Here is a 22436-nt window from a genome sequence, read left to right on the forward strand (position 1 = left end):
TAGAAAGTGTTGAGTGTCACTATTGAAAATTAGACTCAGAAGTTTAATTTAATTGGGAGCTATGAGACAAGAAGAGGTGTTACAGAAGTTTCCCTGACAAGTCCTCTTTTTTGAGGACTTTGGTTTGCATTTTCGTTGAAAACTATGATGAACTTTTCACTGATTCAGAACCTAATGAATATATATAAGGTGTTCAACAAGTTTTGCACATTTCCAGGTACCAGGTTCTATGCAAACGAAAGCAGCTAACAATTTGCCGTTTGTGTGTGAGCTTAAAGAAGACATAATTACCAATAAAACAAGACCAAGAACAGCTTTCTAGCTTAAAAAATGACATAGATCAGGGTTTTGAAAGTGACATGTAGCGTGACCGCCTCCAGGATATTTAGCTCCAAATATGAGTGTCAAGAAAAAAAAATTAAATGAGAATTGAATGTATTTATTGAAAAAACTTAAAAAATCGTACGGAAATGGACCAAGCTTCTTCGTTGGTTTACACAGCTGACTCAAAATTCGGCTGTTTTTCGAAGTGTTTTCCACCGCTTTGAACACAAAGCTTCAGCCGTTCTGCCCACTTCACAAGGATCGTCTTTTCGAAGTCTTCTTGAGGGAGGGTTATGAAGAATTTTTGAACAGCGGTTTTGATCTCGGCTACAGAATCAAACCGTGTGCCTCTCAGAAATTTCCTTAACTCAGGAAAGAGCCAAAAATCACACGGAGCCAGGTCCGGACTGAAGGGGGTGCGGGATAACGACGATGGTGTATTTTTCCATGAATTCCCGGGTAAACTGCGGCTGAAGTCTTGAGTTCAAAGTGGTGGAAAACACTTCGAAAAACAGCCGAATGTTGAGTCAGCAGTGTCAACCGATCAAGAAGCTTAAAGTTCGTCAATTTCCGTACGATTTTTAGATTTTTATAAAAAAATACATTCTATTCTCATTTAACTTTTTTTTTTCTTGACACGCATATTTGTAGCTAAAAATCCTGGAGGCGGTCACGCTACATGTCATTTTCAAAACCCTGTATCTCTTGTCATTTTTTAAGCTAGAGAGCTGTTCTTAGTCTTGTTTTGTTGGTAATTACGTCTACTTTAAGCCCACACAAACCGAAAATTGATAGCTGCTTTCGTTTGCTTAAAACCTGGAAATAAGGCAAAGCTTTTTGAACATCCTATGTAGTTTTCTGAATAACTTACATCTAAATAATTTTTCACAAGATCTTCTTAATTTTTTGAACTTTTCTGGTATTACAGACGTCACCAGCATTTCTTGTCAACATTGGTTAGTCACAAATAAAACTGAAACACTCTCCCATTTGAACCAACTGTCAACAATGAAACTTCCAAGCCACATATTTTTGTTTGTAGTGTTTAAAATTCGCCGCTTTTGTTAAATTTTTTTACAAGAAAAAAAACCAACAGAGATTTTCTTAGAATTTGCTTTGCACCAAAAAGAAAAATCAAGGAAGTTCTTAAAAATTGACAATGAGTGCTTGCTAGTGGTATCAAATTATCTTATTGAGACGGATTTTTCTTTTCAAATTGTCAGAAATTGAATCAGGTACATGTTTGGAGGAAGAATTGCCATATTCGTCAAATTTACGAAAAACCGAAAATTTGTTTTTTCTAAAAATCTTTAAAGCTGATTTCAGGTCCCAAGTCGGTAGAAATCGGAAAAAATGCCTTCTGCTAAAGTTGTAAAATATTGTTTGAGCTTTAAAACGGTATATTGACGAAATTTGTACGATAATTTGTTGCCAAATTACGCGCAAAAAACCCGGGATTTTTTTTCCGCGCGAGAGCGGCAGATCTTTGCGACTCAACGCGTAGTTACTTGTTAAAATCTAAAATTTCTCCAGGATCTTACTTTTAACATATAATTATGAACTTGGGAGTATCTACTTGTTTAATAAAAGTTTGAGAACATCCCCTCTCCTTCCACTCCTATCCCTTGTTGCCATAATTATAAAAATGTTATCTCTATTGTGTTAGTTAGAGAGAAATGCGGTTTGACCGGGAACAAATTGCATAACAAACTTTTCCTATGTAAACGTTATCAGTAGATCCTCCTGAACAACATACTAAAGGCCAACTAAGGCGTTTACCATGGTCCAACCCTGGAGCACCCCCCAAAATGCCTAAAATCCAAAGGCGGCCATAATAAGGCCTTATGGGATTTCGGTATTTTAAAGTGTTCCTATAGTAGCATGTGAGGTATCTTTTCGTATGTAAAACAGCTCCCCGGTCAAAGGGGGTGCTCTAAATCCAAGAGGGCGGCTAAATTTAAGAGGCAGGAGGGGTTCATTTTTAAGATTTGTACGTGAAAAGACGGGTGTGGTGCAACAATTCCTGGATAATTTTGGTCGTGAATTTCATTGGTGACGTTAAAACAGCTCCCCGGTCAAAGGGGGTACTTTGAATCCAAGAGGGTGGCTAAATTTGAGAGGCAGGAGGGGTACATTTTTTAGATTTATACGTGAAAAGACGGGTGTGGTGCATCAGTTCCTGCATAATTTTGGTCGTGAATTTCATTGATGATGTCAAAACAGCTCCCCGGTCAAAGAAGGTGCTCTAAATCCAAGGGGGCGGCTAAATTTGAGAGGCAGTAGGGGTGCATTTTTTAGATTTTTACGAAAAAGGAGAGTGAGGTGTATCAATTCCTATGTAATTTTGACTCTAGATTTCATGTATCAAGTCGAACAAGCCCTAGTGTGGAAAAACGGAAGGGTGCATTTTTTTTAAAAAAAAAAAAAATTCGCCTAACACAGGAAGGAAGGTGTCTTTTTCCGTCTATTTTTACTCAACAAGTCTGAAAAATTTAAAAGATTAATTTTACTCAACAATGATACGTTTTATGCATGAAGGTGACCATCATGGCTGTTCTTGGTATGAAAATAATTTAACAGGAGCACCTAATGAGTTAGGTTAAGCCCGCTGGTTGAAGGGGGTGCCCCAAATCCCAGAGGGTGGCTACATTTGAAATGTGGAAGGGTGCATTTTTAAAAAAAAAAATTCACCTAACGAGGCAAGGAAGATGTCTATTTCTGTTTATTTCTGGCCCTAGAACAGAAATTAGATGTGAAAAGTTTATTTAATAAAACAAAGATCATAATAGTACGACTGATAGGAATATATGCTAAAAACGCGTGTTGTCCCTACCTATTGCATTAACAAGCAAAACATACTCGCTTCCAATTTTAGTATTTCTCTAGCATTCCTTAACCATCTCTACAAGAGGAATCATTCTCTTTTTCTTCGTCTATACCCTATTGGTCATTGCATGGACTTAATTAAAATCTACTTATCCATATTCCGTACAAACTTCCAATCCATGGTGTAGGGTGGTGCATGCGAAAGGATATGCAGATGTTGATATCGTTGAAAAGCGTGTTGAAGCTTGCAAGGGCACCACAACATAAATATAATAGGAGAGGATCGGGACCCATTTGTTTTTTTGTTAAATCAATCAGAAGACATACATTTTTCCTTGCTCTTTAGAAAGGGTATTACTTAAACGCTTAATGCGAAACAATCACTCACAACATCCCTTGTATACGTTACAGAATCAGTCAACGTTTATAAGAGAAGCTACTGTTCTTGAATGCATTTACTACTTGCGATTCGACCAGCCACATGCACGGAATCAGAAAAGGAACTACATTCAATACACGGGAATCAGATCTTTACCTGCAAGAATCTACCGAAAGGTTCTTAGATCCCAAGTAAAGCCTTAAACGAATATGGAAAGCTGAAAAAGGAGTAACATTTCTTCTCTATGGTGCCACAAAAATGAGACTCTCAAAAACGTCCGTCATCACGTGTTCAAAGGAAAAAGTTGCAGCTTCCAAAATCTTCATCGCAAATAGAGAGATTAACTCCGGCATTTTCAGCTACGAAGCACCATCAATTTAAGGAGCTACAATCCAACTGTGGACGGGACAAGTCGATCTGGATGCTTGTCAATCGGGATGAAAGTATTAGAACAACGATATTAAATCCACTTTCGACCGACCTGAGTCCAGCTCTAGAGTCGCTCCTCAGTATATCCTCCGTTGTTATTTTAAGAAAGGGTTTGACACTATGCAGCGTACTTGTAAGATCATGCCCTGATTTTCACAGAAGTTGTGCCGACTTCAACTGTAAAAACTTGGAGAAATCCGAAGTGAAAGATCCTGACGAGCCTGACACAGGATTTGAATCAGCACGCTGATTCAGATTTTATCCTATCTTGACAAGAAAAGGTACGTCATGTGAGCAAAAACAACTCATTGGGTGCTCCTGTTACATTATTTTCATACCGTGAACAGCCATGATGGTCACCTTCATGCATAAAACGTATCATTGTTGAGTAAAATTAATCTTTTACATTTTTCAGACTTGTTGAATAAAAATAGACGGAAAAAGATACCTTCCTTCCTTTGTTAGGTGATTTTTTTTTTTTTTTTTTAAAAAATGCACCCTTCCACCTTTCCACACTCGGGCTTGTTCGACTTGATAAATGATATCTAGAATCGATATTACATAGGAATTGATACACCTCACTCTCCTTTTTCGTAAAAATCTAAAAAATGCACCCCTATTGCCTCTCAAATTTAGTCGCCCCCTTGGATTTAGAGCACCCCCTTTGACCGGAGAGCTGTTTTGACATCACCAATGAAATTCACGACCAAAATGAGCTTATTAACCTGTTTCTAATTCTTGCATTTTCAGAAACTACATTGTCTCCTGATCACGCAGTAATTTTTTCCAATTTTTCCGAGCCGTTTTTCCCTCCGAAAACGACTTTTGAAGTTCGAAATTTCAAAATGCCGCGTTTGCCCGCGCTTTAGCGGCAATTCAGTAGCGCCGGAACTACCCCCTGGCTTCTTGCCACACATTCGACCGGGCGCCGTCAGCGGGACCTCAACGCGTTCGAATATCGAGGCTAATCAAAACAACCAACCAAGGCTGTTATCAATTTCACCTTTTGACAAACATTTCGCTAGTTTTTGGTGTTTTTGGCATATTTTCTGACTGTTATTCGTTCAACTAAAATATCTTATCCTGCTTTACAAATATCTCGACCTGCAAACTCCTCGAAACGTTGGAAAATCAGAAAATATTGACCAAATTTGTGCTAGTTTACTCAGTCATTTCAGTACACTGAGATACTGAGTTTCCATGGTAATGAAGTGAATTTGGGAATAATTCTTCTTGAAAATGTTGAGTGCATATGTTTTTGCAATAGTATTTGGTTAAACTTCAGAAACAACAACAGATCGGCCAGTTAAATCCTGACACTGTTACTGACCATGCCGAAGCTTCATGATGCGAAGCCTTGTGCTTTGTTTCGGGAAGTAAATATTTTGGAGAAAACTTCCTACATCTCATTTACAGCAATCTAAATAGAATCAGTAATCGAATGTCCTTCCCTTAATGGCTCTCTTTAAAGAAATATCCACAATATATTACATGTATCACTTGTTTACTCTTAGGAAGCCACCCAAGACTAAATAGCCTTCGACAATTTTCTATTCTGGGACCGTAAACTTATTAAACTGTTCAGTGTTCCATCATGGGTGGCGGTAGCCACCTCCGGACAAAGTCTAAACTCGACAACACTGGAAAGCGTCCAAACGAAAAAGGTGGCAGCCAACCATAGACACACGTAACTCCCTTATTCTGAAAATTGATTCGGTTCGAACTCGACTGCAGCCCAAACGACAGCACGGATTCCAAAGATCTTGGTGTCTACTGACGCACCTAAATTGGGCCTACTAAGTGGGAAAGTTTCATCTAGATCCATTGAGTTTTCAAAAAGTTATAATCACTTAAAGGCCCAAAATGACAAATATTTTTTGTAACATGGGCCGTTTAGTAGCAGGAAACCGACATGATCACCTTTCACAACAGATTTCTTGCTTACACGGCCACAGATTCTAATGAAACCTACATAGGATCATGCTTGAAGATATGAGGATTTCATTTCTACCACATTTAATAGGGTTTCAATGCTCGGATAATTCAGCATCAGCAAATAACTTTCAAAATTTTAACTATAATTATTTAAATTTAGAAATAAAACCGGTAGTGGTTCAATGTTATTGGTCGATTCCGTTCAGTTCAGCCAGTCCTGCCCGTGTTTCGGAAACGAAATTCCCCTCGTTACCAACTTCTAACTCTAACTAGTTGAGAACAGATTTATGATTTAATATAATATAAGAGTTCAATTTTCTGTAGAAGCTAACTAATATTTTTTCACACTTATATTATTACCTCGCATGTCTTCTGCCAGAGCCAGATACACTATTTCATTAGTTTCTCTTAAAATGTTCAAGTGTTGTCTTTATTCAGAAGTGAGATTATCAGTCCGTGTATCTGTCTGACCCAAGCATCAATAAATGTAATTTAGGTAAATTACGGCGATAAAAGGACACCGAAGTTGTGCCAAACTATCAAAAGGAAGCAGGATTTACACCACAGTTTACATTCTCGTGACTAACAGCATCCAAATATTTCCCTACCATGCACACCAATGGATCGATGGATCGAAGGGAGAGCCCATTACTCTCAGTTTTAAATTACATTATTGTTTTCCTCAAGTCACGAATGCTAGTTTCCATATCTTGAAGAGATGTAGTTGTTTTCAGTGGACCCTATCAGTGACAAGAAAAGATCTAAAAATCACTGTAATATGAGCCTTCGCCCATCACACTACATGCGACACGGTTACTATGCTCTAACCAATATTTATTCGCTTTAAATTTTGCTTTCAACCTACGTGCTCTGGAGTGCTTGTGCTTTTCCTAAGTGTATGTTATTGACATTAAGATCTTGTGTTCTTCATGACTAATCTTGGAAAGCTTTCGCCTCTTACCGTTGCTTGTTTACATCGAAGACATCATGGGGATATGGGGATGCGAGGTATAATTCAATCACTAAGTCAACTTTATATCCCTAAATCAGAGATCTTTGACGATGAGTATTAGCTCAAATTTGGTTTTCTTCGAGTCTCTTTGATTTTGCGTCAGAAGTTGTTAGAAACATCATGTGGCCAGTCAATGTGTAACAAAGTCTTTCATGAAAGGTATGTACTCGTTCTATTTTCTCAGCTTGATGATAACTATAAAATCAAGAATTTATATTGCTGCATAAATCGCTGGGCCCGCCCATTCCTTCTCTATTTTTATGTATGAAAATTTGATGTAAACACATCAAATAGTGAGGTTATGCTATGGACTTACACTGGTGGTGCAGCTACCGACTGTTAGATAATAAACCCTTAAATGCCATCCGGCTAACTTAGCTGTGTCCATAGACACCAAGATCGTTGGAATCCGTGCTGCCGTTTGCTCTGAATTCCATTCTAAATCGAATCAATTTTCAGATTAAGGGAGTTAGGTGTCACTAAGAGTGTCGGCTACCCCTTTGCTATCAGGACTTTAGTAGGTCGTCATTTTCCTCGACCGGGGGTGGCTACCGCCACTCTTGATGTGAAAATATTGTGGTGTTGATGGTTGTTGTGTCACAGAAGTATTCCATCTTCACCTAGTGAGTTTCTAGCATAATTACTCCAGTGAAACAGTGCACTCTGAAATTAATTGAGCGTTGGGTCTATGTATGGTTCGCGTGTCTACTTAGTACTTAATGGAATAAATGTAATCGGGTGAATCAAGGCCAAAAATGATTAGACCAATCGGTAGCGTTTATGATCGAAAAGTTTGTGCTTCCGTACCAACTGCGGAACATGCTCTGATGAAGAGTTTGGAGGTGGTGTTTTTAGTCCGACGGTGGACAACCAAATTACTAGGAATTCATGAACTATCAGGTAACTAAGAAGTAGCCTTAATTATCTTTTATAAATCAAATGACTCCATTAAAATTTAAATGCTCACTTCATGCCAGTTATATGATTTGACAAATTTTGTGGTGAAGTGACTCGAAGCAAAATAAATCAAAATATTCTCCGCTAGCGTCAATATAGGTATACTGTATCAAGAGTGGCAGTAGCCATCCCTGGTGGGTAAACTTATAGTGTAGTATCTGCAACAAGTTTTTCTCTTTTTCAATTAATTTTCTGTCTGAGGTCATTGTAACTTGAGGTTGAAATTCAGTCGATTATTACCTGAGTCGCTCAAGTTTAACAGAGTGCATAATATATGTACAATTTTCTTATCTTCATGTTTCAAGCATTCTTAGTCATTATACTCTGTTAAAAGTTAGTGGTCTCACTGTTATTTAATTTAAAATTTTAGTGGCTGATTGTACAAGTATGTCCAACAGTTGAGTTAAACGCAGTAAAACTTGCAGAATTAATGTTGAAACTTTATCAGTAAGTAAGGGATAATTTGCGCGGCAAAAAAAGTTCATGCTAAGTAGCCTACACTATGACAATGAATTGGAATGCATTTTGCAAAAAGGAACCAAGAGCATTGCATTGTTGCTAAGATAGTGCAACTTCTCTTGTCTTGGAAGAAAAATCTGGTCATCTATAAAAATTTTCTTTCTCACATGCTAAAAACTGCACTTAAATTTAAGACCAAAATTACCATGTAAATTTCATATTTTTGCATGATTACAGTAATTTTATTGCAAAGGGTGATGTCGCACAATCTTCGCAACATGGCAATTGTTCTGTTTCCTTCTTGAAAAATGCAATCCAATTGCTAATCTATCAGTTTTTAAAACATTATGTACCCTGTTTTGATGAGAGAAGTTTAAACTCACCAAAACATTAGGTATTTTTATTGATTGAAAACTCAATCACCCCCTATTAATGTTTAGTTGATCAAACAAGGAGTCCCAGTTCTGCTCATTGAAAATATTATTCTCAGTTTCTCTGTCTCCAGCCAAATGTTTCATTACCTTCACATCATTCCAAAAAACCACCTGATATAAACTACAAAAAACCCCAAAAAACTTCCAGATTCTAAGGGGTAAAGAATCCGGCCTAAGTCTTAAACTTGTTGAACCAAATTTTCTTATTACTCCTAAAAGAAAATTAAAAATTATACTTTACTGAAAATCGAATGTGGGCCCCTTCATTTATGAGTGATGCAACAGTCATGACGTGTAAGTATGTTTAGCCCTTGCAGGAGCGGTCCCGTTCCTGAATCCTTACCTATTTGCGTTTTTATCGAAAGTAAAAAAAATAGTCAGTATGGATTGATCTGAGCCTTCTATGTGCTCCAAAACAATATGAAATATTTTATCGCACAAAGTCCAATATTTTTCGATTCAGGAAAAAAAAAATACTCGAGCATGAAAAAAAAAAAATACTCAATCGGCTGGCGAAAGTCCAGTATTTTTCTTAAGAATAGTCTCCTCCTTCAATGAGTGATGCAACAATTGCGACATTTTTGTATGAAAAGCCCTTGCAGAAGCCTTTTCATTTGACTCAGCTAAATTTTGAAGAATCACTGACGTGTCCGCAAACATACGTAAAAAAGATAGGTCACTGAAATTAATGCTTCATAGAGATATCTGAGGATCCATGTCAAAACCCTCTTACCCATTATACTCTGCGTAAAATATAAAAACGCTCTTTTCAACCATGATTTTAGTTTTTTTAAATCTTCATTAATTTTCTCTTAAAACAATTTGCAATATCTGGATAATCCGGAGTCCTTTTCATGACGATCAGTTCATTATGCAGTGGTATATGATACAATGTTATGATAGCTTCCATTTACATGCATATTAAACTGCAGCATCATAAGTTAAGATTAAAAATATTATACAATAAATAAGTTTTGGGAGAAAGCAAAGGAAGAATGATACGCTCGAAAAATACGCTGCAAGCAATCTTCCAGCATGCAGAGGGGACAAATACTATTGATTACAGTAAGAGCGTTTTTGCGGACACGTCAGTGATTCTTCAAAATTTAGCTGAGTCAAATAAAAAGGCTTCTGCAAGGGCTTTTCATACAAAAATGTTGCAATTGTTGCATCACTCATGGAAGGAGGAGACTATTCTTAAGAAAAATACTGGACTTTCGCCAGCCGATTAAGTATTTTTTTTTTCATGCTCAAGTATTTTTTTTTCCTGAATCGAAAAATATTGGACTTTGTGCGATAAAATATTTCATATTGATTTGGAGCACATAGAAGGCTCAGATCAATCCATACCGACTATTTTTTTTACTTTCGATAAAAACGCAAATGGGTAAGGATTCAGGAACATATTTACACGTCATGACTGTTGCATCACTCATAAATGAAGGGGCCCACATTCGATTTTCAGTAAAGTATAATTTTTAATTTTCTTTTAGGAGTAATAAGAAAATTTGGTTCAACAAATTTAAGACTTTGGCCGGATTCTTTACCCCTTAGAATCTGGAAGTTTTTTTGGGGTTTTTTTGTAGTTTATAATTATTAACAAGTATATTGTGAATTGCTAGTGTGTGCCGTTCTTTGATAGTTTATCTCAATGCGAGATACAGGGTTATTCAAAAGTCACGCACCACTGGCCATGAGGGGGGTGGCCATTTGAAATTTTTGAGGTACCCCCCACCGCTCCTCCTCCCAAGGGGATCAAAACCTGGAAAGTACCTGAAAAAGTTTGCCCCTTGTTATGAGGAAAAACGTCTGAAACCGAAAATTGATATCATAAGAAAAGCTAAAGTTATGGCTAGTGGTGCATGACTTTTGAATAACCCTGTATAACATTAGTGATTTAATCTCCATTTCTCATCCACTCATTTTCTATGTAATCACATCCTCCACAGGACTTCGATTCACTTTGAACCTGATTTTTTTTTGGTAAATAATGGCTCACTATGCTGAGCGTTTTACCAGAAAGTCAGCTTTAAGTTACATTCTTCGACATGGAACTTCACACAAATTTTGTTAAGATGCATGCCTTGACTCTGAATAAATGGATGTAATTAAAAATCCTGAAGATGAAAGGTGAGTAGCTAACTACTTTGCAAGTTCCTTTCTCAATTTCGATTACCTATATGGTTTCTAATGGCGGATAATAAGAGTCGTCCGGAAAGTAAGTTTACCTGTTTAATATTTCCTAAACGAGGATAGGTAGAGAAAATCTGTTATAAGCTTTGAAAAGTCACTACCCTGGTTCTCTAATACGCTGTAGATTTTTAAATTTGGCTTGATAGAACTCTAGAAAAATGGGATTTTCTCGAACCCACCTCCTCTCCGCACGGGTTCAAAATTTTACGGAGCTTCACTCGCAAGTGAGCCGTCCTGTCTATCGCTCATGGCAAGAAAGTGGCTTAAAGGTGGTTGAAATACATGTAAAACATAAGTAAGGACATTTTCCAACAAGGAATTAGTAGGGTTAGCCGTGTTTACTTCAAAATACGGGAAAATGTCCTTACTAATGTTTTACACATGTTTCAATCACCCCTCAGCCACTTTTTTGCCATGAGCGATAGACACGGTGGCTCATTTGCGAATGAGGTTCTGTAAAATTTTGGACCTGTGCTGAGAGGAGGTGGATTCAGAAAAACCCACTTTTCTGGAGTTCTATCAAGCCAAATTTAAAAATCTATGACGCGTTAGAGAGCCCAGAGTGGAGGCTTTTTTAAAGTTTATTACAGATTTTCTCGAAGTACCTATCTCAGTTTAGGAGATATTGAACTGGTAAACTCATCTCTGGACGATCCTCGTAGTTGTTCTTCCCTCTTTCTTGCAAATTATTTATTGAAATGAAATAAATAAGGCTCTTCATCATTGAATTATCACTAAAAGCAACTGAGTTTAAAGACTGAGACAAAAAAAAGATAATGGTGACAGTAAAATGAGGTGAGAAAATCTACCAACTGGAGGCATCCACTTCAAAATATTACAATCACATGAATTTGTTGGCTGGAGTCTAGCGCATCCATCTGCATAATTGATTTTAAGGGTTTCCATGGGTGTACTGAAGGAAAATCTAGGCAAATTTTCTTCGACTTATATTTTGATCAGTACCTAGACATTTCTGCTGTGAAATGGAGACCTCAGGTTTCCATGTCATTCCAGTGATAAGAGAATATCTTGGTGTGCCTTCGAATTAACACTTGCTACAATTTTAGTGATTTTCAAATACTGGATATTACATTCATTGCTCACCACAAACATTTTTTATGAGAAAACCACATATGTATGTTCCAAAGAATTCAAAACAAGTCATGAGCATGTTGGAGCAAATTTTTTTCCGTTCTAGTTTGAACATTATTGGTACGTACCTTTCAATTTCAGGATTTAACAGCTTTTGCCGAAGGGTCTGTTGGTGCCGGCACACACAGTTCCAGGGTAGAGTGGAGATCCATGTCGAAGAAAATTCCTTCGAACTGATTTTTTAGTAAATAAATGCTCAGATAACTGAAGCATAATTTACTACACTATCAGACTTCAAAGGGAGTTGGTCATGAGGAAGTATTCAAAACAGCATAGGAAAGACTATGTGGATATACAAGTAGAAGTAATGAGCAAATATACAGATTACTGACTTTAACACTCAAGAAAGGAGGAATAATCGTAGAGTAAATGCTTGATCAGATGTTCTAGCAGCATAATGCCCGTCCAATGTGAAGATTGTTTGAATACCCAATAGTTGCAAATGCAAGAATCTATGTATGACCGCAGAAAATGAATCATTAGAAGAACACTTACCTATATGTATATTTTGACTAACACGAACACTGTAAAAATCGTGTGCAATGTTAACCCTAACACCGAAAACACGGCGATTTCAACTGAAAAACAAGCCTTTAGATACTTAGGTGATAGGGACACACACATACGGGGTTATCCAAAAGTCACCTACCACCCCTGTAACTTTTTTCCTAATTGAGATAGAAGTTTGAAACTTTGGGAATGTTCCTCGGTTTAAGGTAGCAACTTTTTGATCCCCCCAAAATTTTGGGTGGCGGCCCCCCATAAGGGGGGCGGGGGCTAACTTTTTTTCAAATGGCAACCCCCCTTTTGTGATACCTCATTCGAAAGATAGTACCTAACAAAAAAACTTTTGGCGCAAACCGCAGGTCAAAATGTTGATTTTTGACAAAATGGCGGCCGGTCAAAGTTCAAAATGGCGGAAATTTGGCATTTCCGTTTTTTATCGGCAGGTTGGTCTGAAACTAAGTATCCTCAGGTTTCTCGGGACGAGAAAAACAATTCTGGCATTAGTTTTCCAGAAATGTCAGTACTTTTAAAAACGGCGGCGGTTAAAATGGCGGCTTAGAGCGGGAAGTGGATATTTAGGCTGCTTATCGTCGGATTTGTATGAGACTTGGTAGCCGGGGGTATTTCGGCACGAGAAGAACGAATCTTTCATTGGATTTTTGAAACTTTTAAAAACTTTAAAATGGCGGTAAAAATGGGAATGGCGATGGTGGATGCGGATTTTCCGTTATTTTTCCACCACCATTTTGACGATATTCAGTGTTTCAAAAATCTAATGAAAGATTAATTTTCTTCGAGTCAAAAACCACGAGAGTATTGACTATTGTGCACATCCATCGGTAAACAGCCGTGATATGGATTTACCGTCATTTTTTCGCCACCATTTTAAAGTTTTTAAAAAAATTTACAAATCCAATGAAAGATTCGTCTTCTCGTGCCGAATTACCCCCGGCTACCAAGTCTCATACAAATCCGACGATAAGCAGCCTAAATATCCACTTCCCGCACTAAGCCGCCATTTCAACCGCCGCCATTTTTAAAAGTACTGACATTTCTGGAAAACTAATGCCAGAATCGTTTTTCTCGTCCCGAAAAACCTTAGGATACTTAGTTTCAGACCAACCTGCCGGTAAAAGACGGAAATGCCAAATTTCCGCCATTTTGAACTTTGACCGGCCGCCATTTTGTCGAAAATCAACATTTTGACCTGCGGTTTGCGCCAAAAGTTTTCTTTTTTTACTATCTTTCGAATGAAGTATCACAAAAGGGGGGTTGCCATTTGAAAAAAAGTTAGCCCCCGCCCAAAAAAAGTTGCTACCTTAAACCGAGGAACATTCCCAAAGTTTCAAACTTCTATCTCAATTAGGAAAAAAGTTACAGGGGTGGTAGGTGATTTTTGGATAACCCTGTATAACTAACACAGTTTTGGAAGCTATTTCCGGGTTTTCCAACGTTTCAAGGAGATTGCAGGTCGAGATATTTGTAAAGCAGGATAAGATATTTTAGTTGAACGAATAACAGTTCAGAAAATATGCCAAAAACTAGAGAAATGTTTGTCAAGGGGTGAAATTGATAACAGCCTTGGTTGGTTGTTTTGATTAGCCTCGATATTCGAACGCGTAGAGGTCCCGCTGACGGCGCCCGGTCGAATGTGTGGCAAGAAGCCAGGGGGTAGTTCCGGCGCTACTGAATTGCCGCTAAAGCGCGGGCAAACGCGGCATTTTGAAATTTCGAACTTCAAAAGTCGTTTTCGGATGGAAAAACGGCTCGGAAAAATCTGAAAAATTACTGCGTGATCAGGAGACAATGTAGTTTCTGAAAATGCAAGAATTAGAAACAGGCTAATAAGCTCTCATTATCCAGGAATTGTTGCACCACACCTGTCTTTTCACGTACAAATCTAAAAAATGCACCCCTCCTGCCTCTTAAATTTAGCCACCCTCTTGGATTCAGAGCACCCCCTTTGACCGAGGAGCTGTTTTGACGTCATTAATGAAATCCACGACCAATATTATGTAGGAAATGATACCTCACTTGCCCAATCACGTAAAAGTTAAAAAATGACCTCCCTTGCCTTTCAAATTTAGTCGCCACCTTGGATTTGAGGCACCCCTTTGGACCCCGGGGCCTTTTTGACTTCATACATGAAATCTGCGACCAAAATTACATAGGAAAAGATACCTCACATGACACTATAGGAACACTTTAAAATACCGAAATCTCATACGGCCTTATTATGGCCGCCATTTTGATTTTAGGCATTTTGGGGGGGTGCTCCGGGCTTGGACCATGGTAAACTTTTAGTATGTTGTTCAGGAGGATCTACTGATGACGTTTACATAGGAAAAGTTTGTTATGCAATTTGTTCCCGGTCAAACCGCATTTCTCTCTAACTAACACAATAGAGATAACATTTTTATAATTATGGCAACAAGGGATAGGAGTGGAAGGAGAGGGGATGTTCTCAAACTTTTATTAAACAAGTAGATACTCCCAAGTTCATAATTATATGTTAAAAGTAGGATCCTGGAGAAATTTTAGATTTTAACAAGTAACTACGCGTTGAGTCGCAAAGATCTGCCGCTCTCGCGCGGAAAAAAAATCCCGGGTTTTTTGCGCTTAATTTGGCAACAAATTATCGTACAAATTTCGTCAATATACCGTTTTAAAGCTCAAACAATATTTTACAACTTTAGCAGAAGGCATTTTTTCCGATTTCTACCGACTTGGGACCTGAAATCAGCTTTAAAGATTTTTAGAAAAAAAAAAATTTTCGGTTTTCCGTAAATTTGACAAATATGGTAATTTGGTATTTCGATGCCAAGTTATGTGCGTTTGAAGATTGGCAAATTTTCAGGGAGTTTCCTAATTTTTCAGGGCTTTCCGCACATCGGAAAGTTGGGGAATTTTCAGAAACTACACTCCTACTGGGGTACATTAACGCCCTTTAGTTGGAATTTGCTTCCAATTCTTTTCCATCTAAGGTCCAATTTCCTGCTAGGTTGCCTGGACTAAGTTGCCTCACTAGTGTTGTCATACGAGTGTATAGATGCATATGTGCACAAGCACACTAACTCTCTTAGGAGCATACAAAATCATCTGAAAGATTTTGCAAACGATGGAGTCTAATTTGAAGTACAACCAGTACATTTAACTTTTTTTGACTGCATTTAAAATCTTACCTCTGTGGTTGCTTCTTTTGATCCATTGTATTTCAACAAAAGCTCCACCACTTTGATTCGGTTTTTCTTGCAAGCAATATGCAAAGGGGTGAATCCATTTAGAGCTCTAGCATTTGGATCGGCCTTCCGATCAAGCAGAAGTTTGGCTACCCGGACATGACCACAATGGGCTGCAACATGAAGGGCAGTCAAGTAGTCTACTGTGACCTCATCAACAGCTGCTTTGTGGTACAACAGCAGTCGTGCAGCATCTATGTGATCTCCTTGGGCTGCCATATGCAACGGTGCTAATCCATTCTGAAATGCAGGTAATCAACACATTTAGAAAACGACACTGGGTTACCAACTAGTGCTGGGTGCAGAGGTAGTAAAATACTAATAAAAATTGTTCAAAATATTAAGCAAAGAAATTCCTCATTAATTTTCTGAATGGTACTATTGTTAAGGTAACTAAGAAATTACTAGCTGCTTCAGCTCGCTACGCTCGCTTGCGCCGCTAGCCGGTGGCTTCGCCCCCTGGACCCCCAGTCACTCGCTCCGCGAGTGAATGTTGGACTACCAGTAATTAGTGGACTTCCTGGAGGCAAAATTTTAAATTCAAAAACAAAGAATAAGAAACTAATAATGATAACCACCTACTTCTAGAAAAAGAGACATCATTGAAAAATAAAAAAACACTCCTGGAAAAAAAATCAAAACACTTTGTGGAAAGAGGTTGTTCCATCCCCCATTAGATTTGGCCCCCTATCAAATATGATCCATCTTTTCAGGAGTGATACAGTAGCATGCGAGACGTTCAAATATGGCGGTCATTTTGACCTAGGCCCCCCCAGAGAGGGGGGGCGGGGGGTCAAAGACAAAACCTTCAACTGCCTATAACTTTTGAGCGAAAAATCGGATTGAGTTGAACCTTTTTTTAAATGAAAGATCTCAAAAAGATCTATCTGTTGATGCCAGAAAAATTGAAAAAAATTCAAATTTAATGCAAATTTTTAGCAATTTTTCGATTTTATAGGGGACAAAATTGTCAATTTTGTCGTGTTTCGGCACCGCGCAATGACTCTACTAAAACAAAAACCAGTTTTTTAGATTCTACACTCAATTTCCTATAAGATGCAAAAAACTGCATCTTGGGGAAACGCACAATATTTGGAGCACAGTGGCCGGGTTGGGGGGGGGGGGAGCGAAATAAAGCATCAATTCCACTGGAAATCACGAACTTGCTGAAATTTTCACGTACCTATAACGCAGATATATACGAAAGCTGGGTAGTAGAATGTTAATTTGCATTTAGGAAGGGGGAGGAGGGGCAACAGGATCGGTGGCAGACGCGTAGAGGATATGCGAACAGCGCAGGGGGCGCGCGCTCAGCGCGGGGCTAACTTTGACGAGCCATAGCTCGCGATCTAAACGTTTCCCCAAGATGCGGTTTTTGACATCTTATAGGAAATTGGGTGTAGAATCTAAAAAACTGGTTTTTGTTTTAGTAGAGTCATTGCGCGGTGCCAAAACACGACAAAATTGAAAATTTTGTCCCCCAAAAAATCAAAATATTCATTAAATTTGAATTTTTTTCAATTTTTCTGTCATCAACAGATAGATCTTTTTGAGATCTTTCATTTAAAAAAAGGTTCAACTCAATCCGATTTTTCGCTCAAAAGTTATAGGCAGTTGAAGGTTTTGTCTTTGACCCCCCGCCCCCCCTCTCTGGGGGGGCCTAGGTCAAAATGACCGCCATATTTGAACGTCTCGCATGCTACTGTATCACTCCTGAAAAGATGGATCATATTTGATAGGGTCCAAATCTAATGGGGGATGGAACAACCTCTTTAACGCTGCGAAAGGGTGAAGATTAATTACCGATCCTCTTGGAAGAACACATGAGCTGCTGTTAAAAAGTTAACTATTAATAATAAAACCTGTGTTGCCGTAAAAAGGAAAATTATCTTCTGAAAAATACACATCAAAACTAAGTAATTTTCATGTAAAAAAAAAACGAAAGACAAAATCAAGAAAGCAAAACTCTAGACGCACTAATAAGAAACCTGGACAAACCGAGAACTGATTATGAGCAATGCGACGGAGGAAATGCGTAGCAGGTGTTTCGAGTCAGACAGCATAAGGAAGGGCCATATACTGCCACAGGACCCATGCCAGAGTAGAAGGGTGACACGTGTTAATGGCAGGTTTACGTGGAGAGGGAAACGGAAAATCAAAGGGTGGGAGGTCCCCCAACCATATGACTCGTCCGGCGGCAAAGATGCAAATATTTCGTTATCAAATCGAGGTAAATTTTGCAATATCGGTCGCGCTAATCGAAAAACCAAAGGGTGCCTGCACATTTACAGCCTAGGAGCTTTCATTTAAAACAAATCCGAGGAAAATCGGTCCAGTAGTTTCCGAGATCTAATTAGGATAAACTGTCCAGTGGCAAAAACGCAAATATGTCGTTATCAAATTGAGGTAAATTTTGCAACATCGGTGGCGCAAATCGAAAAACCAAGAGGTGCCTGCAAATTTACAGCCTAAGAGCTTTCATTTAAAACAAATCCGAGGAAAATTGGTCCAGTAGTTTCCGAGATCAAATTAGGACAAACCGTTAAAAGTGAAGGAGGACAAAAAAAACCTTAGGATATTAAAGATATTGATGTTTTTGGGTTAGTAATGTTGTAACTTCTCACTTGCATTTATTTGAAGCAACTAGTGGCTCAAATTACATTCAACACGTCATTCATCTACTTAAATGACTTAAATATTTGTGATTTGGTACTCTTAAGTAGATCTGAGTTCTGGGTCATGACACAATACAAGAATGCGACAGTGTATTTCCTTTGAGAAGTACACTAAACAGTACATAATCTAGAAAAATAGGATTAAAATGTATATGGTTAATACCTTTGTCTTAGCATGCAGAGAGGCTCTATTTTCAACCAGCAAGTCAACTACTTGATCGTGTCCTGAACGTGCAGCACAGTGTAATGGTGTCAGACCATCTCGTGTCTTAGCTTCTACATTGCCACCCTTTTCAATAAGCAGAGCTACCATCGGTAATTTACCCCACTTAGCAGCTACATGAAGAGGAGTGATGTTGTGCTAATAAAAGGAGTAAGTTTATGAAAAAATAAAATTCTAAACTTTTGAAAATACAGATATCTAAGTTTTACAAGAGATTTAATGATATTGTACACAAATTTACATTTTTCAGGGCAATGGCTTCGTTGCAAACTTCAGCTACAGCAAAAATAAGAGTTGTTTCTTCAGGGAAATCGCCTATAAGCAAAGTTTAAAAATTACTTATGTTAAAATTTGCACAAGAAATTTTGGCATTTTTAAGATTCCGGCCTCAAGCACAAGTATACTGTGGAAAATGCAAAGATGCAGGTAAGTTATTCCTGATTAACAACCCCGTGCGAGATTCATAATGACTGCCATCGAATAATGCTTTTTTTTCCTTCTTCTTATTTGTACAAAATAATGAATACAAAATGCACTTTTAGACATATATCCTGTCTTTAAAAAGCTTGGTTAATCTATAAGTATAAACTTAATTATTTTTACAATTTTTAGCAGTAATAAATACTACCTTATTGTAACAAAAAGAAAAATAAGGACATAATTTTTACAAAAATAAAAAAGTCTTTACTTTATCTGTAATTGCAGACAACCGTACCCGGTCAAAGTCCAAAGAACCTCCGAACATGTCCCTGGAGCACGAGGAGGCACGTTTTATTGATTTTTTTTTTTAAGGGAAAAATTTTGTGAACCGCTGGATTCCAAGCTCATGGGGCTTTCTGCCTTTTAATGTCTTTCTGCATTGGTCCAACTCCAGGAGAGCAAGTGCTTCTGGGTTGGGGTGTCAATGACGTCGGGTTTCATAGGAGTTGTACATCTTAGTGATGTAATCCTCTGCAGAGTCTATGTTGAGGTCAGCACGAATATCTGCGTTTCTCTCATACCATCTTGCTTTAACTGTGTTTCTTAGTATTTTCATTTGTATGATTTCGATCTTGTCGAGATTTGACTTGGCTGCACAACCCCACAATTGGCAGCCATAACTCCAAACTGGCCTCAACATTGACTTGTAGAGGACCAACTTTAGTTGAAGGGATAACCGTGATTTGCGGCCTGAGAGCCACTGCATGTTTGCAAATTTCAGGCGCATTTGAGCAACCTTTTTCTTTATATGTGCTCCCCACTTGAGCCTGGAATCCAAGTGAAGACCTAAATATCTGGATACTTTATCGAAAGGGATTTGGTTTTCACCCAACAAAAGTGGAATGTGGGTGAATGGTCTGTAAGTGAAAACAACTTCCACAGATTTGGAAGCTTTCAGTTTAGTTTTATCGTTGATTGTCCATCTGTTGATTCTATTGAGATGAGATTGGACATTTTGGCATGCCTCCCTGTAGCTCCTGGACGAGGCTAGCACGAGGGTATCATCAGTTTAAACACCCAATTTCCCCCCTCTCCCAGACTGTGGGATATCTGTGGTGAAAAGGGAATAGAGAAGAGGGGAAAGACACAAGCCCTGTGGAACTCCCGCTTTTATATGTCTAAATCTTGATGTGGTGTTTTCATAACGGACTCTAAATTGTCTGCCGTTTAAAGGGGAAGACAGAAGTTCCACATGGTTACATGGGAGCATTTTATAGAGTTTTCCAATGAGATACTCGTGCCAGACTATCGAATGCCTGCACCACGTATCATGTAATGCTGTTCTTCAATTAGAAACGTAAAAAAGGGCACCCTCCTGCCTCTCAAATTTTGTCGCCATCTCGGATTCGGGGCACCCTCTTTGACCAGGGGGCTTTATTAAATTCTTCTATGAAATCTACAACGAAAAGTAGAGAGGAAATGATACCTCACTTAACACTATACAAACATTTTGAAATACCGAAATCCCAGACGCCCTTATTATGGCCGCCATTTTGAATTTTAGACATTTCGAGGGGTTTTCCAGGGTAGGACCATGGTAGACTTTTAAAATGTTGTTCAGGAGAACCTAGTGATGACGTCTACACAGGAAAAGTTTATTATGCAATCTATTCTGGGTCAAACTGTACTTTTTTCCCTCTTTATTTTAGTGTTCTACTTTTAGAGCTACATAATTTTTTCGAGGAATGTGCAAAAAGATGGGGCTTTTTTTTAAAATTGAGGAGATTCTGATGATATTCGTATTCTCAGCACTTGTCTACAGTTAATTTATACCCTTTTCTCACTCATTTTGATAAGAAATGAGTCTCCTGTACCTGTGCTTTGTAGGACCTCAGAAATTCTGAAGACCAAAAAAAAAAGTAATACTGCGGTGAGTTTTTTCGATATAATATGATGTTTATTTTATTCAATGGTGTTTTTAGAGTGAAATTTTACCCACTACAACCTTGGTCAGTTGGCAATTTTTCACGTTAGCGCACGATTTCAGTGTAAAATCAGCTTTTTGGTATAAAATCGAGATCTAAACCTCAAAATCACAATTTGGCAATTTTTCACGTTAGCGCACGATTTCAGTGTAAAATCAGCTTTTTGGTATAAAATCGAGGTCTAAACCTCAAAATCACAATTTCGTCACAAGATTGACCTAAGGCACCATTTAAAATGGATGCAATTCACCCAAATTTTGGCAATAATGTTTCTTTACCCAGTGGCATCAATTGCCACATGGAAAGAGTGACATCTCAAACTTTCATTTTTTTGACGCACCCTAGAGTAACATCTGTCCAGGAACCGCGCTAATGGATATCCGGTCAGCTGAGCCGAGACAGGCCACGCCACAACATATCAGTGTGTTTACTGTTTTAAGGGACATTATCTGTTTTTGCTCTAGCTGAAGTTTGCAAGAGAGTGTTCCTTTAATAACTTATTGCTATCCATAATTTCTTCCTAGACGAGTTGTCGCATCGTAAGTACTCTCAAAATGTGAGCATCGGCAATGATAGGGTTTGTAATTTTTTTTACCTGAGATCAAAAAATTATACATTTTGAAACAACTTATTCCCAAAATATGATTCATGAGTGAGGTTGTTGATATGACATTGAATACAACTAGAGACCCAGCAGGGTGACAACCAAAATTCATTTAGTACAACTTTATAGTATATTGATAAAAAAATCTGCAAGTGATGAGGAGAGAGCTTTAAGAAATTTTTTACCTTAGCAGCAAAACTAACATCGGCTCCTTTTTGGATTAATAGGGTTGCTATGTTTGTATTCCCATAATGTGCCGCAATGTGAAGAGGTGTAAAACCGCTTTTAGATGTGATGTCTGGATTGTGATCATTCTAAAATCAACGTGGAAAAAAAATAATGATGAAATCAACAGCAAAACTGATAAGAGAGAAATATTATTGTACCTAAGACTATTTATCATGTATGAACTAGGGATGTGTGAATGTGGTTTTTTTTAATGTCGAATCGAATCAAATATTTTGAAAAAGTTTAGAGTTCGAATCAAATCGAATATTTTAAGTTTTTATCTATTTTTGACCAAAACCAACCTCTGTTGGTCGAAGTAAAATAGAATGAATAATTTTTTTCCCTCTAACATTAAAATTTTGAATAAAGAAATTACTATTATACGGGGTGGGGCAAAAGTCCCGTGACAGCTGAAAATCTTTTGAACCGACAGAGCTGAAGAGTTGAAATTTGGG

General features: G+C 38.0%; 1 protein-coding gene across 13 annotated transcripts in view; it reads right to left on the minus strand.

Annotated features, from left to right (window-relative positions):
* LOC109042363 (uncharacterized) overlaps window positions 1–22436 on the minus strand; it is a 270886-nt gene that overhangs the window by 147962 nt on the left and 100488 nt on the right. For all 13 annotated transcript variants that reach the window (XR_011899858.1, XM_072300324.1, XM_072300329.1 and 10 more), the window contains exons 6-8: window positions 21939–22067; window positions 18685–18882; window positions 15790–16086 (exon numbers count right to left, since the gene is read on the minus strand). Coding sequence is in view for 12 of the 13 variants with exons in the window: in XM_072300324.1 (XP_072156425.1) it covers window positions 15790–16086; window positions 18685–18882; window positions 21939–22067 (624 nt within the window). In the remaining variant the exon portion in view is untranslated. The remainder of the gene's footprint in view (window positions 1–15789; window positions 16087–18684; window positions 18883–21938; window positions 22068–22436) is intronic.

This window comes from Bemisia tabaci, chromosome 1 (genome assembly GCF_918797505.1).
Source record: "Bemisia tabaci chromosome 1, PGI_BMITA_v3".
Lineage (NCBI taxonomy): Eukaryota > Metazoa > Arthropoda > Insecta > Hemiptera > Aleyrodidae > Bemisia > Bemisia tabaci.